The 25,810-nt window shown below is 45.7% G+C and overlaps 4 protein-coding genes and 1 non-coding gene across 6 annotated transcripts; 1 reads left to right on the top strand and 4 right to left on the bottom strand.

The window, feature by feature from the left end:
- Positions 1 to 7,993, bottom strand: LOC117843714 (eukaryotic translation initiation factor 4G). The gene is made up of 12 exons (XM_034724391.2): positions 7,596 to 7,993; positions 7,229 to 7,429; positions 6,949 to 7,127; positions 6,714 to 6,845; positions 6,474 to 6,532; positions 6,303 to 6,362; positions 4,715 to 6,079; positions 4,472 to 4,625; positions 1,643 to 4,403; positions 954 to 1,148; positions 523 to 871; positions 1 to 423 (listed from the first exon to the last, which is right to left on the bottom strand). The coding sequence occupies exons 1-11, from the start codon at positions 7,976 to 7,978 to the stop codon at positions 544 to 546; spliced, it is 5,817 nt and encodes a 1,938-aa protein (XP_034580282.1). The 5' UTR covers positions 7,979 to 7,993; the 3' UTR covers positions 1 to 423; positions 523 to 543.
- A 674-nt stretch (positions 7,994 to 8,667) lies between these two features.
- LOC117843716 (uncharacterized) lies at positions 8,668 to 12,195 on the bottom strand. Its single transcript, XM_034724394.2, has 2 exons — positions 10,791 to 12,195; positions 8,668 to 8,941 (listed from the first exon to the last, which is right to left on the bottom strand). Exon 1 carries the CDS (start codon positions 12,071 to 12,073, stop codon positions 11,279 to 11,281), a length of 795 nt encoding a protein of 264 aa, XP_034580285.1. The 5' UTR covers positions 12,074 to 12,195; the 3' UTR covers positions 8,668 to 8,941; positions 10,791 to 11,278.
- A 231-nt stretch (positions 12,196 to 12,426) lies between these two features.
- On the bottom strand, positions 12,427 to 15,000 carry LOC117843715 (uncharacterized). Its single transcript, XR_011897399.1, has one exon. It is a non-coding gene; the product is annotated as an uncharacterized protein (transcript).
- A 769-nt stretch (positions 15,001 to 15,769) lies between these two features.
- LOC117842874 (uncharacterized) lies at positions 15,770 to 19,993 on the bottom strand. 2 transcript variants are annotated; one of them, XM_034723399.2, is made up of 2 exons: positions 18,569 to 19,963; positions 15,770 to 16,028 (listed from the first exon to the last, which is right to left on the bottom strand). In XM_034723399.2, the coding sequence occupies exon 1, from the start codon at positions 19,797 to 19,799 to the stop codon at positions 18,573 to 18,575; it is 1,227 nt and encodes a 408-aa protein (XP_034579290.1). In that variant the 5' UTR covers positions 19,800 to 19,963; the 3' UTR covers positions 15,770 to 16,028; positions 18,569 to 18,572. The 2 variants fall into 2 exon arrangements, with proteins under 2 accessions (XP_034579290.1, XP_034579291.1); XM_034723400.2 differs by lacking the exon at positions 15,770 to 16,028 and having other exon boundaries at positions 18,735 to 18,869; positions 18,962 to 19,993.
- Positions 19,994 to 22,935: 2,942 nt separating this feature from the next.
- LOC140221952 (uncharacterized) lies at positions 22,936 to 23,843 on the top strand. The gene is made up of 2 exons (XM_072291913.1): positions 22,936 to 23,727; positions 23,829 to 23,843. Exons 1-2 carry the CDS (start codon positions 22,948 to 22,950, stop codon positions 23,841 to 23,843), a joined length of 795 nt encoding a protein of 264 aa, XP_072148014.1. The 5' UTR covers positions 22,936 to 22,947.
- Positions 23,844 to 25,810: the final 1,967 nt, after the last annotated feature.

Here is a 25,810-nt window from a genome sequence, read left to right as displayed (position 1 = left end):
TAACGAGAAACATTGGCTATCAGGAAAATGCCGCTAAGTTAACCGACTATCAATTCTGATCACAAAGAAATATTTGGTCAGAAGCCCGCTGGAGGCATCAGTTCAACCTACAGTTCCCCCGGCTACCAACAATATTGGTTAGCAGACTTCTCCCTGTGATCACAAAAATATTCCCTGATACTCTTATGGGAGCCTAGCTACCTGCTTCAGCCACAGCATCCACGGACCTTAAGACAATAACTTACAACCAGCACCAACTCTGGAAAAAATGGGTGACCCGTCGCCTTTGATCTCGTCAAATAGAACATCAGGTAGCAAGTAGGATCAGAGGGATATTTTCCAGTTCATCATCAAAAAAGGCTAGTGGGTACTTGGGTGCAAAGAAAGTAAGCCGCTTCAGCACAGCACCCGTGAGTTGGTAATCTGTCATTAGAAGAGTAGTTCAGAATATCTGCAACAAGCTAAAGTTTTCGGACCAAAGGACTCTGGATATGATATTCTAAACACCTGGAACAGACTTACCTAGTAACAATAACTAAGTGCCTACATGAAGGCGTCCAACTTTGATCGCTTAAGATGTTGTGGTCTGAAATCTTCCAACTTTAAACTGGAACTTGACTTGACCTCATTCAAGAATGAATCACCCTTTTCTAATCTTATTGAATCCATAACTGCCCAAAGGATATCAGCTGCAATACCATCTTGTACAAGATACCCTGGTTCCTCTCCACCTTCTTGAATCAATTTACCAACCTCTTGCAACGGCAATATGTTTTCCTGCACGAACCTTGCAAGAAGTCGTCCAAGGTACTCAGTGGCTCTTGGAGCATCACTTAGAGTATCTTCCAATGAGCCAAGAACCAATGCAAGGCTAAAAACATAATAATTTAGTCAACAAATAGTACATTGTGGACAGAAAATGATGATACGAGAAAATATGAGAAGACACCTACCCATCAATGAGTTGCCCTTTGCTCAACAAATTATGTCGACCACTGCAAAGGCTGACAAAAAGTTTAGCCAGCAACTCCCTTTCCATGTCTTTTCTCTCAAAGGAATCATTTACCCAAATTGATACAACATTAGGATAGAAACTTGGAGCATTCAACTCCTCAATACACAAAGCAACCTCCTTTTCATCTTTTGCACTGCCAAAAAAGAAGCTGTTAGCAGACAAAATAGGACGAAGGCCAGTGCTCCTCTTCATGGTATAGCAAAAGAACTAAAATATACTAGGTAACACAAACAGTAAAAGAAAAGCCCTCAATCAATCAATCCATAAATTTCATGAACAAAGTGCAAATATGCAGATATCAATTGGGGTAAAATTCTCTGGAAATGGTAACACGTGTCATCACTTCTGTTTCTAAATGCGTGACCTCCAATATGTTACAATCGCATGCTACTTAATCTCAGAAATATGAGTAAATTAATTCTGAAATTTGCAAGTGCATAAAGCAGAGAAAAATGCAGACAAGCGAATAAACATTCAGAAAATAAGCAGTTACTGAAACAAAATATTTAACCAATGGGTGCCTGTTTATTAATGGTTAAATGCACACAGTACTTAAATTCAAATTTGATGCAGTATAAGTAATACAAAATGAAAACGTGTAAACCATAAACATTTAAAACATATTACCTGTAATATTCCCGAATGGCCGAGATGGATTTTTCTCTCAAATCATCGTCAGAATATGATTTTTTTCCTGAACGGCCTTCCTGGCTGGCAGGCCTCTGTGAAGGCCCAGCAGATTGACTAGAAGCTGGTGTTCTACCAGAGGTTCGATCAGCCAGAGAGTTATAACCATTAGAACCGGACACTATCCTTCGATGGTCAACAACAGAAGGAAGTTCAGAATTTGATACTGGTGGTTGCCCTCTTATAGACATACCCCTAGCAAGGCCACCCTGTGGGCCAAGAGTGATAGGCTCATCCTTGACAGCACGCTGAGGAAGAGGTGTTCTACTGTCAAATTGATGCCTTTCCTCAAACCGGATATCTTGTGAACCACCAAATGAACGCGAATGTGGAGGCATTCCTCGAATGCTCCCTTGTTGGGAACTTGGGGATGCTAATGCAGATGAGCCGCGGGGGCCATAATCCATAGGAGGTGCTCCTCTTCTTGGAAGAGAACTAACAGATGGACCACGTCCTAGCCTGCTCGATTGAGCATGCCTTTCTTGAGCTGCATCCCTGTGAACCTCCTCGATCTTCTTGGGACCTTCGACCTTACGCCTCTGTTGCCATTTGTTTTTCCGCAGGTCAATTGAATCTCTCAACATAAACCTCACACGAGAAGACAACTTCTGACTTGTTGACATCTTGTACATTATATCAAAATAGGCATCCATGTGTTCCTTTGCCTTTACATGGTCTATCATCTCTCCAATTGTACTCATCAACTTGCATAGGGCTTCAATGTTCTCCTCATCAGGATCATCATAATTTCCAAACAATTTCTTAATGCATTCATGCATTATACGTTCAGTCAACATCCTCTTTTTGTACAATTCTCCAATCAACCTAATGTTTCCCAACATGCGCCTTCGAGCACGGATTCTCTTTTCCTCCCTTTCTTCTTTGGTTTGTTTTATCTCACCTTCCTCTTCTGTTTTATCAGCCTCAGCTTCTTCTCTTTCACCTCTCTCAAACTCCTCTTGACATTTGTTTAAAAGCAATCTCTTAAATGTAATCTTCTCATTGTCCTCACTGAAATCTGGCAAGGCACCAGCCAAATGGAAGCAAAAATTAGCATACATTTCACAGAAGGTTGGTTCCATCAAAGCTTTGTCAAATATCTGTGAAATGACTCCTGTAAGAGTTGCTACGTTGTCAATGTTGACTTCCTTCACTTGTTCAAAAAGTTTTTCAAAGTTTTGCGGCGTCAGCTTGTTAAGAATGGCTTTCAACTGCCTCTGCTTCGCCTCTTCCTCATCAGAAACTTTGCCAACAACATACTTTCTCTCTGCTTTGTGCATCGCTTGCATGGGTGTGACAGGAGAAGGCATCAGACCTTTTTGCTGCCATCTATCAGCATCAGAGCCACTGCGAGGAACTTGAGGTCCAACGGAATGCATGGGTCCTAGAAGAAGTCCACCACCTGGTTGACCACGTGGGTTCCTCAAAACACCATGACTACCTCCCGGCCCGCCCCGGTAATTGATAATTGATGGTCCATTTGCCAGGTCCATGTCACGACCAGGACTGAGAGGCACTCCTGATTTAGTCCACCTGTCATCAGCCATGGCAGCACCACGGCGGTCACCACGAGAAGTTGGCCGGTCAGAACCCCTTCCAGGACTAGGGTGAGGTTCACGATCAACCACATAGGACTTTCCTGCCAAATTATTCATTATTGCATTGACAGCTTCATTCATCTGAAATCCAACAGGAAGACCAGTACAATGGTGTTGCAAAGTTAACAAGAAGTCCCGCGAGTATTTCTTTCTGCCGTTAGCTTCAGTTGTATCTGACTCTAATACTTTTGTGATGCCAGACTGATTTCCAGAATCAGATTGCAGCTTTGGAGTAGACATGTCTGCTGCATCTTCCCAATCATCAGGCTCAACTTTTTTCTTAGAATCATCTGCAGATGAACTGACCTCCGTTTCTGGCTCATCAGGCAGCACAGGAGTTGTATCAACTGTTGAAGAACTATCTGCCCCCTCTGCAGTGCCCATAATATCGGACTTCTCTTCTGGTCCCTTGTATGCATTATAAAGATCTGAACTTCCAGCGGCATCAGCTTTAGAAAGCATTTCCTTTCTCTTCTTCTTCTTCCCAGCTGTGGATTTTGTCCTAGTGATCTCAGCACTAGGTTTTTCCCTTGATACTGGTCGAATAGAAGCAGTGGGCGCAGCAGTAGATTGATCACTTGACATAGTTTCAGATTTCTGTTGCCCCTCTGATGAAATTAGAGTAACATTAGAAACAGCTAGGCCTGTTTCCGGACTAATATCTGAGTCACCATCAATGACACCTTGAACTGTAGGCTCTGAAGTTTCGGAAGTTGTCACAGCCACACCACCGCCATCAAGAACATGCGATGAAGTCTCAGAATTCTTGGATGAGCTACCTTGTTGCTCAGGTCCTGATGGTGTTGACTCTTTTGGTAAGTGTTCCTGATCAGTTACATGAGGTGCTGCATCTGAATTACCTGTATTACAAGTCACTGCTGATGCCTGTTCAGTCATGTCCACAGCACATACTTCAGGCGATTTACGTTCAGTGGCATCAGAAGAAATATTATCCTTGATAGGATCTGTGGTAACTTTGGGAGTTCCCTTGTTTTCATCACATTCAACAGCGGAAACAACAACACTTTCTGCTCCTTGAGGTTCGCTGGTACCCTCGGAAGCTGGTCGTGCAGGACTCCTATCTGTCCCAGGAATATCAGCAGCTGCCAAAGCAGATGAGTTAGAAAATTTAAGAGCAACCCCGTACAGTTCTTAGATATAAAGACCTTACCATTTACTGGTGTGCTGTCAGCTTCAGCTATACCAGCTTTACTTTCAGGCAGCGGAGCTGCTGCGCCTGATGATGAGATGGTTAAATCCAGCTCTTTGTTGAGGTTCTTAGTTTCTTGGCGATCACCACTATCATCTTCAGCGGATGAAGCTGACTGAACGAATACAACATGCAAGAATGTGAAAAAAAAACACACAAAATGAAGCAAGCAAAGATTGTGTTAGAAGGAAGCAGACAACATACATGTTGTGGTTCAGACGAATTTCTGGCCTCCTTTTTAATGGCAATTTTCTTATTATCCTTAAATGACCCAGTCCTTTGAATGGATTCTTTGTTCTTCCCATCAGCTCCAGACATAGGTAAGGCTGAATTTGCAGTCACCGAAGTTTGTGGTTTTGCACCCTGAGTTGGCAAGCTTACCACAGCAGGATGCTTCTCTGGGACTAATGGAGCTTTACTCTCCTTCTCATGGGCTGATTTATCAGAAACTGTGATCCCAGAAACAACTTCATTATCCTTCTGCCGACTTGCTGCAGCATCCTCAACAGGCCTTGGCTTAGGGGCATCAGATTTACCTGGTGGCGCAGTTATCGTGACCATATGAGTCCCAGATTTTTCAGCCTGCAACCCACCAGGGAGCGGTTTACCTGTCATTTGGGACTGCCCAGATACCGGAGGCCCTGCAGATGGACTGACATATGGAATCGCTTGCCCAGACTGAGTGACGGGATAATTAAACCTAGGACCCGAGGATCCAGTAGGAACCTGGTTTACACCAGTTGTAGGAGGGTAATAAATCCCTGACTGATTGTAAGAATTCGACGGCTGATGAAAGAAGCCGATATGAGGAGCATAGCTACCAACAGGCTGGGACTGGGATTGTTGTGTCAAGTTAGGCGCTGCCCTCTGCCCAGAAGAGTCCATCCTCTTATCAAGCTTCAACTCTTCATGAGTGTCTGGATGAGTAATTTTTACGGTAGTCTTCCGAGGAGCGGCAACAAACTTATTCTGTTGCTGAGGATATTGTGGGGGCATGTTCATAGGAATGTTACCCAACTGAGGTGGGAATTGATGGCCAACTGAAGTAACATAACTCATACCCTGCCCTTGATGCATCATTGCTTGCTGTTGCAATTGGTGCTGGATAGTCGGGGCATATAGCTGCTGCGGGACTTGCGGTGCATTACTGCCTGTCAATCCCATTGACATTTGTAATGAGCTAGGTACAACTTGTGGCTGCAGTTGTGGACCGTGACCACCAAACTGTAATGGAACTGGTGCTGGCTGATGGTGAAAGGGGATCGACATTTGCACCCCAGGCATTGGTTGAACAGTAGGAGGCCTAAGAGATGTAACATTGGGGACAGATGGAGAAGCATGCACATCTCTTTTCAATTGTGATGGCACATGAGGGTTGATGGTGTTTGGTTGGCTGGAACTAACAGCATCCTTTCTTGCTTGCTGCTGTTGTGGCTGCTGGGGAACCTGTTGTGACTGCTGCAACAGCTGCTGTGGCTGCTGCTGCTGCTGCTGCTTCTGCAATGGCTGCTGTTTCGGAGCTGGTTGCATCGGACCAGGAGGTGTAACCTTGAGTTCCTCCAGAAGTGCCTGAACAGAGTATACAAATGAAATATAATCCTTTAGAATACTGGCAGATTCAGAAGCAGTCTGTGTGTACCTGAAGGCAAATTACTCATAGGGACATAACATTTTTGCAAGTTCTAGAAGTCCAACAGACAAGCACTAAACTGACATATTGGTTACAAAAGACCAATAAAACAAGAATTAACATACATCATATAAACAACATTGCAAAGCAAGGACAAGATACCTGATTACGTTTTTGTTCATCCAAGTTTGGAGGAGCCGAGCTTGTCCTAGCAGGAAATTGCTATAGAAAAATACAAATTTTGTTTAAATTAGATACAGGTACAAAACCAAAGGTACATAAGATAGGGCTTCAGGTTCTGAGCTGCAGAAGAAAAAGGCAACAAAATCATACCGGTAGTCCATTCATATTTATACTACCAAACTGAAAGTTAAATCCCTTGGATGGTTCTCCTGAAAAGAAGCAAAACAATAAGAAAAATAAGACATCTAGCCATGCATCATGGTACATATGTAACTAAAACAGGTTCAAACAAGCAATGCGAAGATGCACAATACCACCATGGATGGCCACCATGCATATGAAATAAATGTAACGGCTTATCACATTTTAAGAAAAAAAATAGAGGCGAACCTTTTGATGCTCCCTGAGGAATAGGGGGGTTAGAGCTCTTTGGTGGTGCCCTGGGGGCAGCATGGGTAGCTTTTGGCAATGGCGCATTAGCCGGCTTCTCACTGGCAGGTGATGATGACGATACTTGTGGATCTGGCGACTCAAAAGGAACACATGCAATCAACCAAACGATCAGGTCACGTTCTGCACTGGTCCAATCGCAATACAAGATAGCAGAACAGGCCATCTCACTCACCATGGTGCTGTGGCCGTGGCGCAGGGACGGGAACATGCGCTGGCGCATTCTGAGGCGCGACCGGAGGGCGCGCAGGTGTCTGGTGGGGAACGGGCGCAGGAGCTGGCTGGAAGCCGGTGGTGTCAGGCTGGCTCACCACCCTCTGGTGCCCGCCGTGGCCATTGCCCGGCTTTCTGAAGCTGCAATCGAGATCCAAAGTCCCGTCAAAACCCTACCTTCCCTAACGAGATCAAATCAACGGTGAGAGGTCAATTGGAGTCGACCGGAGCCAGTAGATTACCTGCGGTTAGATGAGAGGGGAGGCTGGCCGGAGGAGCCCCCGCCGCCCTTGCCCGCGCCGCCGACTCCGCCTCCGCGGTGGCCGCCGAAGCTGCTGGACCGGCCGGGTCTCCTGTGCCCCTCGCCCCTGTCCCCTCGCTGGGACATAAATCCCTGTGTCTCTCCTCCGATCTCCTCCTTCTTCTTCTCCCAGCGAGCAGCCCTGATCCAATCACACCCACCCACCAACGGAAAAAAAAAACACTCTAATTAATCACCTGAAACAACCAAACGAACAAAATCCGCGAAAAGCAACAAACCCTAGCGCGAATCGCTCCGCGCCGCGGACGGCGGCGGGGGAATCCCGCCGGCGGAGAGGCGAGGCGTACCTGGGGGCCCCGGGGGCGGCGGCGCCTAGGGTTTGGTCGTGGCCAGTGCGGGCAGGCGACACGGGGGGCCGAACGAATTGGTGATGGGTTTGGGTTGGGGGAGGGGGAGAAGTGCAATCGAAGGGAACGGAAGGGGGGAGGCGTCTCTCTAGTAGTATAGCCAAGGCAGCAGAGGCAGGCAGCTGCAGCAGCAAATCGAGGGCGATACGATTACGCAAGGAACCCAAAAGAATTTCTAATCTCAAAGAAAATCCTAGGCTTTTCGTAACTGAGGCGAGCTGAGAGCGGTCAAGGGGGGCCAGATCGGACGGACGGGGCTGGGTGGCTGGCGTCCGCTCGCGGGGCCGCGATGTTCGCCTTGGGCCTAGTTGGGGGCTGGACATAGTTGTGTTGGGCCGGGCTGGGGGAGGGCGTGCACGATTCGGTCTGCTGCCGTCGTTTTGGTTTTGCGTTTTTTATATAGCAGCAACATTTCCTTAAAAAAACAAGCAGCAGCAAAGCCGCGTAAAAGGATTTCAGGACACCGAGTTCTTTATAAGTACTCAAGAATTTTAGAGAGTCAAAGTATCTCAAGTTTAATCAAATTTATATGATAATAAAATAATATTTATGATGTCATCTAAGTATCATTAGATTCTTCATCGATTATATTTTCATAGTATACCTATTTGATGTCATAAATCTTTATCATTTTCTCTATAATTTTAGTCAAACTTGAGATGCTTCAACTCTCAAAGATTCTTGGAATGACTTATAATTTGAATTTGGGATGGAGGGAGTAGTTCATTAAACAAACTCCTATTTTTCGACCCGGTTATCAATGCCATCATCTTGAGCTACTATGTTTAACAAAGATATAAATGACATCGCCTAACATATATTGAGCGGACCAAAGTATAAAAACAATAGTAAATTATAGTATATCAATAAAATACAATATGGACCAGAATATGAGCCCGTCTTACATGAGTGGCGCCTCTCCGGAACAGCTAGCAGCCTAGCACACTTGGGTGGCGGATGTGCGGCACGTGCGATACTAAATACCAACAGCATTCAAACTCTTCAAACAGAATTTCCATCTAAAAATCTCATAACATTGCACACCAACAGGGTAACAAAATTACAAAGCACGCATATTTAGTGTTCAAAGCTCAAACCGATTGAACTTGACAAGCCTTGCTTCGCATATAGTCATGCAGACATAAGTTAACTACAAGATGACAAGTTTTTGACGAATACTAAATTACTAAGGTTTATCATGAAGCGCAGACCCATCATGACCATCCATTCCTTCAAACATCTGATGAATGATCAAACTGAGGCCCAAAAAGAGAGCGCATTAATCCCTGCAGATGTATCTAGTTAGAACTAACTGTACATGCATGCGACACAAATTGCTTCCACAGTTCCACAATAAGTACAATTCTTGCTTAGAAAAAACACGGTTCAAAAAGGTTCATTAACTCTAGAAAAAGCAAACACAGCATGAGAACAACTAATAAATGCATTGAAGCCGATATCACCTAAAAGAATGTCAACAATTAATAAAGGCATTGGAAGCACTCAAACACTGTTATCAAGCTTCAAATTGGTTTGAAACAGGCAGTTACTGAACTCAAGATCGATTAGAATTAAGCAACCCCCTCGAAAATACACCCAAATCAAGTGGAAAAGAAGCTCGAAAGCAGAATATGTCTTTATCTTTCCAAAATATGCATCATTATAAGCTTCAGCAAAAAATTAAATTAGTAACCAGTCCCAAAAAGTGGAGGAAGGACCAACAAGTTAGGCTACAATTCCCTCGAAAAGACTAAGTTTCTACATTTTAAATGGAACAGAGAATAGCATCAAATTGAATGAGTACCATCTCAAGAACTGGCATGAGTTTGGCAAGACTTGGGGTTTGTCACAGGTCATGTATAAGTAGCAACTGGTAGCAGTATAGCAGACAGAATATGAGCATGAATAAGCATACACTAGGTAGAACCTGATACAACTCTGGACTCAAATGTCCGAATAACAACTCTCTCAACAAGATATGCAGTCTAAGTTCAAGAAGAATTCTTGCTAGTAGAAAACCTAATAAAAGAGATGACGCTGTCCAACATGATCCATTGGAAAAGGGTGGGATCATTCAAACAATCAATAAAAGGCCCATACAAGATGCTACAACTAAATCCCCAACTATATTTCCCTAAAAAATATGGTACAAATAAAATATATGCTTAGATAATCTGGCAGAAGATGGGAACATTGTCCAGTCCAATCTAACAATGCATTTTAGGGAGTTTGCTTGTAGATGTATGAACAGCCCAATCAAATAAATAAAAACTGTTACTTTTAGGGGGGTTGCTTGTAGACAATAAAATAAATAAAAACTATTACCCTTCACTATATCTGACCATTAGAGAAGTTGTTTCAACAAGCAGCTGCATGTGGCATTCTGGTAACATAAACTTCAAGAGTTGTTTTAATTTAAACCATTCCTGAAAAACAAAGACATTGCTTTTTCCGGAACAAAGGGAAGACTGCAATACTTAAAGGAGCTAAATTGTGCCTTATGAACAGATACCCTATATTCCAAATTTTTTCTAACAAGAAGAGATATGCAATAGTGAGAAGAATTGCAGTACTTCTGTGTTCTACGGGAATAAATATTCCAGCTATGGATCCAAAACATATATGACACATTAAACATATGCTCTTACCAAACACTTTCTGCATAAATAAACCATATAAACTAATTTATTTTCTCTACTAAGTTCTCAAGAATTATGAATGTCTCACAACTCTAGATGGATAAATGCCTTTTCTATTACGAAATTGCTTCTTTCATTTCCCAGATGCCTTAAACCAATGGCAGTATGGCACAGACAAAAACATTTTAACATGACACCAACAAAGGCAGCAACTTATCTAGTATGCCATGCTTTAAGAATGCATACAGCAGTATTAACTAACCATCTGATAATGGAAAAATATATCACATGCAGATAGCCAAACAACAGCAAACAGCAAAGCTACATTGCCATCTTGAAAAACAAGACCTATATAATTTACATGCTCCCTCTACATAAAAAGGTTCTATAGTCAACCACATCCAACATTAGAAAAGAAACTACTTAAGATGGGAGAATCATCGAATATTTTGCAGAACATATAATAAGCACAGTAAGAGTGCAACAACAAGCTTACCAGCTTATATAGTTGGTTTTGCCAATGGTGGTGGGTAGCCGAAGTATGAATGGACAGTGTAGTACTGCTTCATCACACAAACCTTCTTACATTCACGAGTCTTGACGTCAAGTGAAAAATATTCAACATCTGGAGATTCTGCCTGCAAGTGCGCTGAGTTGTCTGAAGAGTCCTCCGACGAGTACCCTGAGTTTTCATCTTGCAGAATGCCGCGAAGGAATAAGAATCCATCAGCCGTGCCCAAGGTGAAATAGTTATACTGGGTTGGCAATGATATCATATTCTCGAACTGCCATGCGTCTGAAGATCCACTGCCATTTTGCTTTGTGATGCCAATTATGTCAGTTGGGCCATCCCCAAAGCAATCAGCAAGAAAAAACACCTCAGGGGTTCTATCTCTACCCAGTACAATGAGAGGCTTCCCGCTGTCAGGCATATGGCAGTTAGCCAGATCTTTGTTGACAATGGATAGCTCCAAACTGAATACATCAAAGTACAAGCAATTTGCTCCTCCAAGGCACTATCCAGTAGAAGCGACTCTGCTCATTATCATGACAGGAGGAGCTGTACCGGGTGTCAGTCATGACAGTGCCCAATGAATTGCAGCTGAGATATGCAGGGATATGCCATTCTCCAGTGATGGAGGTAAATTCAAACACAACCACCATAGTTTTGTTACACGCCACACATACCACTCTGAATGTTGTCTCCTCGTCATCTTCGCCAGTAGGAGCGAGGAAAAGCCCGAAACCAATGAGGTGCTTGTGCTGACCCCTTAGGTTTTTGGGTATGCGAGGGAGCAGGCTGTATCGCCGGGATAAGGGGTCACACACCGCGAGGTCCAGATCCCTCAGCAAGACGGTGTCGTAGTATTCAAACGCGGGGTCGCATTCGGGAGTGCACTCGAGGAGGACGCGGCCCTGGCGAACGTCGCGGGGATGCCAGGGCGTGAGCCACCTCCCGGAGGGGACGAAGGAGTAGGAGAAGTCGGCGGCGTCGGCGAAGGCGCGGGCGAGCGGCGCGGAGGGGTGGGGCGGCTGCGCGGGGTGGAATCCCTCGTAGGCGGCGAAGCCCAGGAGAGGCGGCGGTTGGATGGCGCGGAGGCGGCGGAGGAAGGAGCGGCCGGTGATGATGCGGCGGAAGGAGGGGCAAGCGGCGGAGGCGCGGGCGACGTCGGCCGGGGTGGGCAGGCGGAGGAAGATCTCCTCGAGGAGCTCATCGGTGAGGCTCGGGAGCAACGCCAGCGCCTGGGGGCCGGCGGTTGGCGGCGCCGGCGAGGCCATGGCGGGTGCCGCCGCCCGGCGGAATGGGAATATACGGGGAGATCGGACTATGGCAGTGCGCGACTGCGCGGTGAGAAGAAAGGGAGCCGACTGACCGAGGGACGACCGCACGAGTGTGTTTAGACTTCGGCGCAGCTTCGAGAACCGAACAATTAATAATTTTCGTTTCCTATTTTTTCTGATTTTGGGCAACATTTTCGCTTGTTGTTGCAACGTAGCGAGTGTTTACGCCGCTCTGTGCAGTTTCATTTTTTCAAAACAGATTTTTACATGGCGTTCTATACAGTTTAATTCTTGGAAAAGTTGATTATGACACTAATTTGATAACACTTGCCAACCGGTGCCATCTGAATTCTCCAACATATCTCATCTAGGAGTATCCAATGGCCAATAACATAGCAGTTCAACACGGAAACAGTGGTATATGCTATTGTTGCACTGAGTAAGCTTGATAGCGTCGTATATGCTCCGAGTACAGGATAACTACTGACAAGTAATAGAGTAACACAACAAGAACTCAAGAAGGCTCGCGCGTGTCCACGAGCAGAAGCGCATCACCAATTCACCAGCATAACCATCCTCCATTCCTCCCCGCGGATAGCAGATGAATGACCAAAACGTGGTACCAATGCAAGCGCACCAATCCCTGCAGGTATATTTCGTTAGAAGAACTGCAGGATCACAGCTGTGGATGCGATAAAAATCTCTACTTACCCAGTTTCATCAGAAGTACAAAATTAACAAGTGACAAATGATAATAATGCTTCAAAGCTGCATACGAAAAGGTTACTAGCAGAATCAAAGCCCTAACAGGTAAGGGCTAGTTTGGTAGGGCTCCGGAGAAGCTATTTTCTTTTGGCTCCAGCTTTTCCATATAAAACAGCTCCGGCTCCTCTTTAGCTCTAGAGGTGAAGCCGTTTTTGACCAAACTGTTTGGTAGGACTTCAGTTGGAGCTGCATGAGAAGCCGAAGCTGGAGCCCTGCCAAACTGACCCTAAGTAATAACAATGTTGTGCATTATTCTTGTTTTAAACACAGTAAAAAAATTCACCCAGTTCATTGACTGATGCACAAAATCCTAAGAAAAAAAGATATTTGATATAGCTCCATCATGCTTGAGACTGTCTTGGAGCCCTGAACAAGCTAAACTATGGAATACCATGAAGAAATAGGAAGCCCTCAGCCACACCCAAGGCAACGCACATTGTTCTCCATCCTGTCAATGGCAATGGTACAATATTCTCCAGCTGCCATTTATGGAGGGTTCACCATCATTTTGCTTGGTGATGCGAAATTGGCCAGCCGCACCATCCCTAATGTAATCCCCGAAAAAAAGCAGCTCATGGCTTCCTTCTCTATCCAAAACAATGCGGGGCTCACAACTGACTGGCACAACATGTCTAGGCAGAACGTAGTTAACAACTGAGAACTCCATCCTGAGCACATTAAGCACAAGTAACTTCTGCCCCAATTCCCCAAAGACACCATCCAATGGAAGCAGCCCCCCGCATACTGAAACCAGGAGAAGTCGTTGGCATCTAAGGGTGTGACTATGCCCAGAGAACTCCAGCTAGGAGATGCAGCCATATGCCACTGTCCAGTGACTGAAGAGAAGACAAATGCGGCCAGGCCAGTACTACTCGACGCCGTGCATATCACCCTGAACGATATCTCCTCCTCATCCTCCCTGGTAGGAGCGAGGAAGAGCTCGAAATGAATGAGGTCCTCGTCTTAGATTTTAGCTCGTCTGGTATGCGAGGGAGGAGCACGTATCGCCGGTATAAGGGATCACAAACCGCAAGATCGAGATTTCCCAGGGAAACCGATGGCGTCGTAATAGTCTTGGTGGATCTGCCCTGCCCCTTCTGGGGAGCACTCGAGGAGCACGCGGCCTTGTCGAACGTCGCGGGGATGCCACGGTGTGAGCCACCTCCCGGCGGGGACGAAGGAGTAGGAGAAGTCGGCGGCGAGGGCGAGGGCGCGGGCGACTGGGGTGGAGGGGTGGGGAGCCTCAGCGGCGTGGAAGCCATCAGTGACGAAACCGAGGACAGGCGACGGGTGGAGGGCGCGGAAGCGGCGGAGGAAGGAGCGGTCGGTGGTGATGCGGTGGAAGGAGGGGCAAGCGGTGGAGGCGCCGGCGAGGGCGTCCAGGGTGGGCAGCCGGACGAAGATCTCCTCGAGGATCTCGTCAGCGAGGGCCGGGAGCGGCGGCGGTGTCCGATGGTCGGAGATTGGCGGCGCCGGTGAGGCCATGGAAGCAGCCGATCGGCAGCCGGCGCTAGTCGGGATGGGAGAAAGAGGATCGAGTGACCGACTCGTGTCCAGAAGCAAGCCGAGTGACTGGGCCACGAGCACTGCGAGTGACTGATTACTCCATTGGGCCTGGCCCACCCCACGAGCACTCGTCGTCTCTCAGGGGCTAGGCCGGCCCATGCTGAGTTACTAACCGAGCCCACCTCTGAAACAGCTTCCAGCTCCCCTTCCAGTAGTACAACTTTTGGTAACCGGTAATGCTTAGGCCCGTGCGTCCGGACGCACGTCCTCCTCCGGACAGTCACGTGGTATGGTGTCGTCCACATATTATCACCAGCAAAAATATCACGTATGGATAAAAAACTAGCGCAACATTTTTATCTGCACGACGATTCCTTCCACCGCACCCGAATCTCGTTTTGCGAGTGCAACCTCATCCTCTCCCCTTGCCGCTTCTGCTTTGTGCTCCCTGCTCTGCTCCCTATCAATGCCAGTGCTCGAGACGGCGAGATCGGCGGTGGAGGCTGATGCTGGCCCCACTTCCCCTTGAACGGCTCCGCTTCCTACTGCTCTGCCGGACCGTGCCCTCCTCCTCTCCGTCCCTCCCGCTGGCCCGCTCCCCCAGGCTGCTCTGCTTCCTGCTGCTATGCTCGGTTGTGCCCTCCTCCTCTCCGTCCCTCGTGCCTCGCCGTTGCGGGGGCTCCTCCCCAGCCTGCTCCGCTTCCTGCTGCTCTACCCGGCCGCGCCCTCCTCCTCTCCGCCCCTCCCGCTGGCCATGGTGCCTCGCCGTCGCGGGGGCTCCTCCCCAACCTGCTCCGCTTCTTGCTGCTTTGCCCAGCAGCACCTCCTCCTCTCCCTCCCTCTCCCACTGATAGGGGGTAACGCTCCAAGGGCCTTGTCGAGGCGACGGAGAGGATGGAGAAGAAGAGACCAAGGCCGACACGCCGCAACTGAGCTGCCGACACGCCGCAGCTGAGCATCACCGTGCACGCCGGCACTGGCAGTAGGATCTTCAGCACTGATAGCCATAGGAGCCTAGATCTGAAGATAGCTCCCCGACTGCCAATATTGCAATAGGTATCTCACGATGTTGCAGTAGGGATTCTTGGATGTTGCAAGCGTTGTAGATGCGCACGAGCGTTGCGGATGAACGTATCGTCACGATTGATTTTCTCATATGTTTCGATGTTGCAATAGTTGGCTTTTGTTGTTTCATCTATCAATTTTTCATGTTGCAATATTTCTTCCCGTACGAGCTCAACCCCAACTCAACATATGATGATTTTTTGGAAATGTTGCATGAAAAATGTGTTCAATGTTGCGGTAGGAATTTTCCCTCATGAATATTATGTTTATATTAAGCTATTTTTTTGCATCTTTTTCATGTTGCAACCATAGATTTTTGATATTGCAGCTATTTTGTTTTGATGTTGCAACGGAATGTTGGATAATTAGTGGTATTTATTATGGTGCTACTGTAGCCGTCAGATTTAAAACGGATGGTGATGCATGCATCCGACAGGAGTTGCTCCGGCCGGACGTACGGGCGCTAGCAAGTCCCGATAAATACCAAGGCTCAAGTCAATTGCAATCCACGAAAAGAAGTGCAGCACCAACATTAACCGTCCTCCATGCCTCTTCGCTGGGCCAGAAGAATAACCCAAATAAGTAGACCCACCAGAGAATGCTAGCGCGTCAGTCCCTGCCCATCAGTTCCAGTGAGTAAAAAAATTGACAAATGCATTTTAATCGAAAGTGATTAAGAGTGTTAGTTGCATAAATACTAGGTATATATGAGAAAAATAAAAAACAGCAGAGCATACAACTTTGAACTTAAATAAAAAGGACCAAAGCCCTAAACCACAGATGAATCCACGAATGATATGATATTATGCATCATATCAAAGGTTACTAGAGAAAAGTTAGAGAAACATCATGCGTCTGAATGATATGCAGACTGCCACATCCAAAAGAAGTACACACCAAGGATCTATGCATACGTTTCAAGCCCGCACACTGGAAGGACGCCTATGACCATATTTCCTCGGAAAAGGAACTAGATAAGACCAACTTTAACACAACAATCTGAAACCCCAACCAATATGAAACCCCAGCACCCCTCAAACTAAAATCCTTAGGGAAAATTAGTGCCATTAACATTGATCAGCATAATCTTGAGCAAAACCAGCTAACCTTTGCTTGAGGTTGGTTTGAATCAACAGGGAACCAACCTCACATCTGAGCAGAAAGCCAAACTGGATAAACTGAATAAGAAGGTCAACAGAGTATACAGTTTTTTAAGAGGAATCAACAGACATCACTAGGAGTCTAGGCTATAGCTTCAAACAGGCTAAGTTTTTAATCTAATGTGATAATTGAAAAAATGCAAGAGGCTCCAAGAGACTGGTCCAGATAGGCTCATTACTGAATTTGAATAGTCCAAAATCAATTTGAATTAGGAAGCCAGCTAGTTGCAGGAAGAATATCTTCATCTCTAGAAAACTACGTACATAGTTCATTGCTAAATTCAACATAGTCGAGCCTTACAAAGGTTAGAATAGCTTGGTAGCTCGAGGGCACAAGCTTAGTTTTGAGTAAAAAAAAAACTAAAATGAGCCAAGCTCAGCTTAGAGCGCAGTGTATACAAACATGTATGTATCTCAAATAGGACCAACTAGAGTTAGGCTTAAATGTGCCTTGAATAGCCTAAAGTTCCAGCATTTGAACCATCTTGGCACATAATCGTAGTTGTCAATTGTCACATATTATGAATGAGAGTAATAAAGGTAATAAGGGAGACTAAACTTTGCATGGTACAAGTTTAGAGTCTGGACTCAACTCAAACTCCTTGAACAAATACACAGACAGCCTCCAGCATTTACTTCAACACAAATTCTGCCAACTATAAGTCCAAAAATTAAAGGATCATGCGCTTCAACATGGCCCACGAAAAATATTTGACACTCAGTAAAATGACTAAATAAAGAAATTACTAAGGAACCACAGCCCTGGGAAAAGCAATAGATATTCTATCAAATCTGAATCACATTTTAAGTTTTCTAATTTAGATATATGAATAAACAATCAAACTATTATCCTCTATACAGGACTCCCCGTTAGTAATGATGTCTCATGTCTCCTCCCATTTACTATTTTTCCCCCACCTTACACTTAGTTGAATGCGATGAGATGTACTATTGATATTTAATAGCCCCATTTGAGAAACTAAACCAGGTTGGGAGAAGCTCCACAACCCCTTCTTCTTATAAAAAATATCATCCAACATACAACAACACTTTATTTTAAAAAAAACATGGAAAACACATCAAAACATGAAGCACATATTCACAAACTCGGAGGAACAAATATCAGCTCCTAACCTAAGAGGTCGCTTGTGATGATGGAGATGCAGAACAATAAGAATTTCACAATTCTAATACTTAACAAAAATCAGTTTTCTCAGATAAGAATCCAGGACAGAAAATGGAAAAGTCAATAACTTATATTTCTTTTCAAACATCTTCTGGATTCCTGAAACTGGTGTTTTATCAAGTGAATTTTCAAAAGTTGATTTGTGGGGTGGTATTCCACAACAGATGGATAAAATACTTTTAGTAGTCAAAAGTTGCTCTCTTTTATTCGCTACATATGCAAGAATATTGTAAAAAAGGATAGAAAAAATGGTGAAACAGATGCCAAGCTGCACCAGGACGCTGATAACAATAACCTAATAGGTCGCTTGTGATGATGGAGATTCAGAACAATAAGAATTTTGCAATTCTAAATATTTTAACAAAAATCAGTTTTCTCAGATAAGAATCCAAGACAGAAATGGACAAGTCAATAACTTATATTTCTTTTCAAACATCTTCTGGATTCCTGAAACCATTGTTTTATCAAGCGAATTTTCAAAAGTTGAAATGTGGGGTGGGTATTCCACTACAACAGATGGATAAAGTACTTTTAGTAGTCAAAAGTTGCTTTCTGTTATTCGCTACATATGCAAGAATATTGTTGAAAAAGGACAGAAAAAATGGTGAAACAGATGCCAAGCTGCACCAGGACGCTGATAACAAGAGAGAGAGGTATAATTTGGACACAACTCAGCCCCTCTACTAATTGAGGTCTGTGAAACACCACCAATATAAATAAATAAGCTTACTATTGACATGATACGATCAACAACATCTGCAGAAAAAAAAGTTACAAGCAAGCATAGTGTATAACAGCAACGTAGCTTACCACTTCATATACATGGTTTTGACAATGACCGTGGAAAGCCAAAGTAGGCATGGACACTGAAGAAGTCATGCTTCATCTCACAGACCTTCTTAAGTTCAGAAGTCTTGACATCCAGCAAAAGATATTCTCTGTTTGGAACATTCCAAGAGTGGCGACGACGGCGTACTGAGTGCTGACCTTCTGGAAAGCCATGAAGGAATAAGAACCCCTCAACCGCACCACAGATGGAATACCTATACTTTCTGGCCAATGGTATAATTCTCTCCAAATGCTGTTCCCCAGAAGGTTCACTGCTATCGAGCTTAGTGATATGCAATAGATCAGATGAGTCATCTTCACTGTGCGTACCAAAGAAGAACATCAAAGGTGGTCCTTCTGCTCCCGTTACAATACCTGAATTGATGTTGCCCTCAATAAGGTTGCTGGACGGAACGCTGTTGACAATTGAAAACTCCATCTTGGTGGCGTCAAGCATAAGCAACTTGCCAAACCAGTCCTGCGTCCAGTAGAAGCAGCCGTTGGCATAATCGGGATAGGCCAACTTGTCAAAGGCCACTTCAGTGCCCAAACAACTCCAGCTGGGAGACGCAGCGATGCACCAATGTCCAGTGACAGAAGAGAAGACAATTGCAAACAGATTAGTTTCATTCCGCGCGGTGCAGATCACCTGGAACGACGTCCCCTCCTCATCCTGGTCGGTGGGAGCAAGGAACGCATCGAAATCAACGAGGAGCCCGTGCTGAGCTGTTATCTTGTGTGGTACGGGAGGGAGCAGCACGTATCGCCGGTGCAAGGGGTCACACACCGCGAGATCGAGGTCGCTGAGGAAGACAACGCTGTGGAAGTGGTAGCGCTCGTCGTACTTGGGAAGGCACTCGAGGAGGACGCGGCCTTGGCGAAGATCGCGGGGACGCCAGGGTTTGAGCCATCGCCCAATGGGAACGAAATAGTAGGAGAAGTCGGCGGCGTCGGCGACGGCGCGCGCGAGCGGAGCGGAGTGGTAGGGCGGCTGCGCGGGGTAGAAGCCATCTTGACCGCGGGGGACGAAGCCGAGCAGGGGAGGCGGGTGGATGCCCCGGAAGCGGCGGAGGAAGGCGCGGTCGGTGATGACGCGGTGGAAAGAGGCGCAGGCGGTGGAGGCGCGGGCGAGATCCGTCGGGCCCGGCAGGCGGAGGAAGATCTCCTCGAGGAGCTCGTCAGTGAGGGTCAGAAGTGGCGGCGGCGAGGCCATGGCGCCAGGCGATCGGCCGCCGGCGCCCGGTGGGAGGGGAAAAGGGGTTCGGCGGATTTAGGGCGACTGGGCGAGGCCGCGAGGGCGAGGGGCGACTATGCGGCTATGCCGTGCTCGGTGAGAAGAGCAGGTAGACGAGCCCACTAGCCCCTGGCAAAACCGCACGAGTGTTAGATGCTTTGATTGGGGGTACTCACTCCGTATATGAAAAGAAAGTCGTTTTGACAAGATTTGGATCAAACATTAGGAATATAAATCATGAATAACTAGTTGTTGAGTTTGGAAATGTGAAAGCCATATAAATAGATTTGTCTTGAAAAATATTTTCATAAAAATATACATATGTCACTTTTTGATAAATATTTTTATAAAAATAAGAGTCAAAGTAATGCTTTGGAGACCGTGTCGCTGTCCAAAACAACGACTTCCTTTTTCTATATGGAGGGAGTATTATATTCTAGCACAGACCAATTGTGGTTTGTGCCTTTGTGTTTGTGGTTTCCAGGTTTCCATTCTGCTAGTGCTAGCCAACTGCTCCGATTCTGCCTCCTTTTAACTTGACCGATTACAAATTGAGTTTTAACATGTCAACCCAACGATTTTACTTTGCCCAATTTTGAATTCGAGTTTTGAATCATTGTTAAATAAAAATTACACAAATAGTCCACATAGGTACCACTAAAGGGTTTGAATGTTGTACTCTATACTCCATACCTCTGCTCGAAAAAAAATGTGATGCTCATACCATCTTGCGCTTCGTTAATTGGCATGCACTTTACTGCACAACCGGTAAAGTATTAGTGATCAGGGAGTAGACATCAACATGATTACATGTGTGCCAGGCCGAGTGGCCAACAAGCTAGTACAAGGTACTGCTAGTAACGGGCCATCAGTATGATGAGCTCCTAGCCTCCTCCTACAAGAGTATGACAGAGACAGTGAGAGTGGAAGATGCCTGGGTCTGCAATACCTTGGGGCCTGTTTAGTTGCCCCAAACTTCCAACTTTGACAATATGCAAAAAGAAGATTTCCCATCATATCAAACTTGCGGTACATGCATGGAGTACTAAATGTAGACGAAATCAAAAACTAATTGTACAGTTTTGTTGTACTTTGCGAGACGAATCTTTTGAGCCTAATTAGTCAATATTTGGACAATAATTTACAAATACAAACGAAACGCTATAGTGTGCTACAGTGCTACAATAGTGATTTTGCATCTTCAAAGTTGGGCAACTAAACAAGGCACAAGGCGTGTTTGGATTTTGGCGTGAAAACAGCTAGGGAAGCCAGCATTGGTGTCGGACGAGCCGATGGTTGGTACTTGGCACGTTTTTCGTTAAGAAGGAGGTACTTAGCTCCCCTTCCAAACAAACCTTCTGCGGATGTGGCAACGCCAATATTTGGCAGAACTGGAATGGCTAAGAACAAAGTGACAGACACTGGATAGCTTGTAAGGCTCTGCCGAATAGACCGGATCAAATCCTGCCGAACCACAGTTGTATTACAAAGATGGTACATATATCACACAAAGCTAAGCGTCCCAATGCACCAAACTCTATTGCCATATTTTATTTTTCTCTCTAAGAATTAACACCGGCTGAGATGGTTTGGACATGTCCAATAAAGACCTCCGGAAGCACTAATGTGTAGTGAAACCCTAAAGCGTGACAGTAATGTGAAGAAAAGTAGAGGAAAATCAAAATTGACATGGGAATAGACAATAAAAGGAGATTTGAAGAGATAGAATATACCCAAAGATTTAGTCCTGGATAGGAGTGCTTGGAAAAAGCTATTCATGTGCTCGAGCTCTTATTTGTGATTCTTGTTGGGTTTCAACTCTAGCCTACCCCAACTTACTTGGGATTGAAAGGCTATATTGTTGTCGTCGTCGTCTCTTAGAAGAAACCAATCTTACATGTAGGTCATATATGACCTGCACATCCACACCAAAAGCGCGGACCTAATGAAAATTTAGATCAAACATAATTTCTTTTGCAGTAGTCCCACCACCAAATAATTGAAATTCTCCACAAACACTTAAACGTCACAATATTGGCCACTGCATATCAATGTTAGATAGATGAGAGCTCCATAACAGCATGTTTTGATTACATGTACTCTGTTCAGCGCATATCAAGCATTCAAACTACTACAGGGTAACCAGAGTCTGCCATAGGCTTTGCCACCCATTCCAGCAGAGGCAGCGTCACCAATTCCAGCAGAGGTCGCGTACCAGTCCCTCCCTGCAGATACATGTAGTCGGATATCCTGTTACTGATCAAAATCAAATAAAAATCCTGCTCTCTAGTTTCACAGCAAAATCTCATGTCAATAATTGATCGAGGTAGTATTAGCTTATTAGCTAAAGAGATCAAAACTTCATAAACAAAAATTATGACTTTGAAGAGTCCTAAAGCGATCAATTCAACAATTAAGCAAGCTAAGCTAGGTGCCACCTAAGGTTAATATTCCAATAGAGCCAGCTTTTGTATATAAAGAAATTCCGTAAACCCCAAGAGGCTTCCATCATGTTTGAGACATGCATGTGTTGACTCAACTGGTGCCTTCAAATTGAGCTCAACATCAAGATGATCAGTTTGCAACCACCACGGATAAGTGTACAGATAAAAGTTGCAGGTAGACTTCATATTTCCAAAACATGCATTGGTCATCATCAACTAATACCTAGTCCTGGGCTCCCTGTGGAGGACTGAACACTAGACTCATGGATATGGCAACAGCCTGACTGAGTCCTGCAAATAAGCTTGGCTACCTCAAGAAAGCTTTGGTTTAAGGGACACAAAAATACACAGACATGATAGAATTAAAGAACCAGCCAAGCTCAAGATTAACAGACTCAAAGGAGCACATGGCCTGGCTAGCACCTAGAGTTTTAGGAGCTCTGTCTTTACAACAGAAAATTTGAGAAACTCAAAGACAACCAACAAGTTAAGCTTAAACATTCCTTGAACAGACTCTGATTAAGCATTAGTTCAAGCTGGAGAAGAATTCAATATCAATTAGAGTTAGTCAAAGGCTCAAGAGTAAGATCATCCATCTTGGGTTGTAACAAACTATGAGCAAGGCAAATGGCAAATGTTAACAGGCAGAATATGAGCTTGACAAGTAGCACACATGAGCAAACATGAGCATGACTAAGCACAAATTTGCATACATTCTCCCCACCCTCGCTGACATCGGGCGGGCCTGCGCGTCTTGCGCCGCGTTCCGCCGCGTCATCACCGGCCACGCCTTCCTCCACCGTCTGCACGCGCTCCACCCACCGTCACTCCTCGGCTTCCACACCATCTCCGGCGGGTTCGAGCCCGCTGAGTCGCCCCACGCCTCCGCCCCCGCCGCCCGCGCCATCGCCGGAGCCGCCGACTTCAGCTTCTCGTTCCTCCCCTCGTGGGGCTTGTGGATGGTCCGCGACGCCCGCGACGGCCGGTTCCTCCTCCACTGCGATGAGAGGATGAACCAGACCTTCACCACTATCGCGGTATGCGACCCCTTGTTCCGGCGCTACGTGCTTCTTCCTCCAATTCCTCGAGATTTGGCCGCCGCCGTTCACCAGCCCCACCGGGTGAAGCCTGAGCGCAAATGCGATATCTTCCTCGCTCCCTGCGGCGAAGGAGAGGATGCGGAGTCACTAAGCGTGATCTGGATGGCACAGTGCTCGACTAAGCTAGTCGCGTTCGTCTTCTCTGCTGCCAAGAGGCAATGGCGAGCAATATCATCTCCCAGCTGGCGCGATCTGAACCCTGAGATGCCGGCAATGACTGAGCAACGCTCCCTAAGTTGCCGCAACTACGCGTATGGCTGTTTCTACTGGCTGCTGTCGAATTTCCCCAGGCGCTCAAAATTGCTTGTGCTGGATGTGGGCAGGATGGAGTTCTCACCTGTCAATCCTCCATCTGGGGACAAGGTTCAGGAGTTTGCTATTGTGGGGCTACAGGAAAGCAGACTTGGGATGTTTGCCAGTACTTCCATTGAAGTTTCTCAATTGAAACTCTTTTGTGCAAACAGGCAAAATCATGGTGAGGAAGCCAACGAGTGGGCGTTACAAAAAAAGGTCTCACTGCTTCCCTCGTATCGCTATTACATGCTAGGTGTGGTTGATGGCCAGTTAGTCCTGCAAAGAACGCCGAATGCTTGTGATGCACCAGATTTTGGTTGTATTTCACTAGATTTCAAGACTTTGAAGATTCAGTGGCTTAGAGGGATCCTTAAAAGTGGCTATCGTCCCCTGGTATCCTTGTATACTGGTTATCCACCATCACTGTCACTGCCTACTATATGAAGCAGTAAGTACTCTGCTTTGCTATTTCCAGCCATTGGGACCCTCCTGCCATGAACGTGAACTTTAGGGCGTGTGTCCTGTTATGCTTCCATTGTTACGATAGTAGATACTAGATACGAATATCGTATTTGTTTCTAATTCTTGTTTAGATTAGGGGTGGGCATAATTTCCTGAAGCCGAATCCCAAACCCGAACCTAATATACCCGATCATTATTTTAGGTATGAAGTCGAGAAACCCGAATTTAATTCGGGAAATTCGAGTATTAATCCCCGGTACCCGAGTTCCCGATTTACCCGAACTTTTACTAAAAGCCCAATCAATCTTCACCTCCACATCAAAAGAAGCTAGCATATTGAATTGCTAGTTCGTTTGACCTATGTGTTTGCTTGTTTGTTTGATCTATGGTATGCTGATTTGAGTTTTTGTTTAATTCCCCATCATTGAGTTTTTGCCTATCGAGGAGTGACAGAGAGAGTGCAATTCATCAGGTAGTTCGGGGAAAACCCGAACCCAAACCTGATATTTCGGGTAGCAATTTTTTCAAGTGAAGTTCAGGTAGCTATTTATAAAACCCGAATTATAAAATACACGAACTACCCCACCCAAAATTCCCGAATTACCCAAATGCCCACCCAGTTTAAATAATAGTTTCTTAGATGTCAGTTCTTCGGTGGCCTTCGAATGATTGTGAGTATTCATTTGTTTTCTGTCTTGCTCAAGTGCTCAACATTCCTTTCTTTTTAAGATACAATTTGTTCAGCAATGTCTACTATAAAATTGATTGCATAATTATTCAAATTTTTATAGATTACCTTCAGGGAGGAGAAGTACGAATGCATGTCATTCCATTTTCTTTTTGAGAATAATGGCTTTAGTAATTCTGGGTTTCTATTTCATGCATGCATACAAAGTCTGATGCTGGAAATTCTTATATGCCATAGAATGTCGGGATTATTGCGTCCTTGCCCCTATTTCAAACCTCAATTGTGATTTTACCCCACTTTCTTTCACTTTGTATTTTTATCCCTACTTTTCCAAAACGAAGGATCTGTTTACCCGTATTCTTAACTCAGTTATCTACATCCGGACCAAAGCAATTAAAAATTAACAAAAGCCCTGTGAAAAGACAAACTTACCCCTTATCTTCGGTCGTCTCTCTCGGGGTCGTCCGTCTCAACAGTCAACATTAGCAGGCGACGGAAGGGCAGCGTCGGGCCGTCGGGCGGGCGCGTGCGGCCAGGCGGAGGAAGTGGCGCGGGCGCACGCGGCTTAGCCTGACGTGGGCGTGCGGCCAAGCACACGGCTCTGCTTGGTGCGGGCGCGCACGGCCAGGCACGCGGCTTGGCCGGCGTCGCCAGCGCGCGTCCCAAGAAAGCAGCCGACCATGGAGCCGAAGACCCGCCCCTCTCTCTCTCAACTCTAGCGGATGGCTGGGTGCGGCGGTGGCGGAAGGCCAACAACGGGCCCGTTGGGCGGTGCGCGGTGAGTGGGCGTGTGCGGCCAGGCAATGGAGCCGGAGACTGACAGGTCCAGAGCTATGATTTGGTGTTGCCTAGGTACAAAATTTTTCGTCCGCTGGGATCCGGGAGTGTTTGGATACTTAGGTGCTAAACTTTAGTAGTGTTACATCGGATATTCGGATGCTAACTAAGATGACTAAATATGAACCCCTCGACTAATTCGCGAGACGAATCTATTAAGCATCA

This window comes from Setaria viridis, chromosome 2 (genome assembly GCF_005286985.2).
Source record: "Setaria viridis chromosome 2, Setaria_viridis_v4.0, whole genome shotgun sequence".
Lineage (NCBI taxonomy): Eukaryota > Viridiplantae > Streptophyta > Magnoliopsida > Poales > Poaceae > Setaria > Setaria viridis.
Note: the sequence above shows the minus strand (reverse complement) of the source record. Positions and strands in the feature narration are given on the sequence as shown.

What these genes read in the sequence shown, in the direction of transcription:
- LOC117843716 (XM_034724394.2), bottom strand. Translation starts at nt 12,073, where the DNA reads ATGGCCTCGCCGGCGCCGCCAACCGCCGGCCCCCAGGCGCTGGCGTTG.
- LOC117843714 (XM_034724391.2), bottom strand. Translation starts at nt 7,978, where the DNA reads ATGTCCAGCCCCCAACTAGGCCCAAGGCGAACATCGCGGCCCCGCGAG. An exon ending in CCCCTCTCATCTAACCGCAG is followed by an intron (nt 7,128 to 7,228) that starts GTAATCTACTGG and finishes TCTCGATTGCAG; the next exon opens with CTTCAGAAAGCCGGGCAATG. An exon ending in GCCATTCGGGAATATTACAG is followed by an intron (nt 1,149 to 1,642) that starts GTAATATGTTTT and finishes CTTTTTTGGCAG; the next exon opens with TGCAAAAGATGAAAAGGAGG.
- LOC117842874 (XM_034723399.2), bottom strand. Translation starts at nt 19,799, where the DNA reads ATGGCCTCGCCGCCGCCACTTCTGACCCTCACTGACGAGCTCCTCGAG.
- LOC140221952 (XM_072291913.1), top strand. Translation starts at nt 22,948, where the DNA reads ATGAGCATGACTAAGCACAAATTTGCATACATTCTCCCCACCCTCGCT.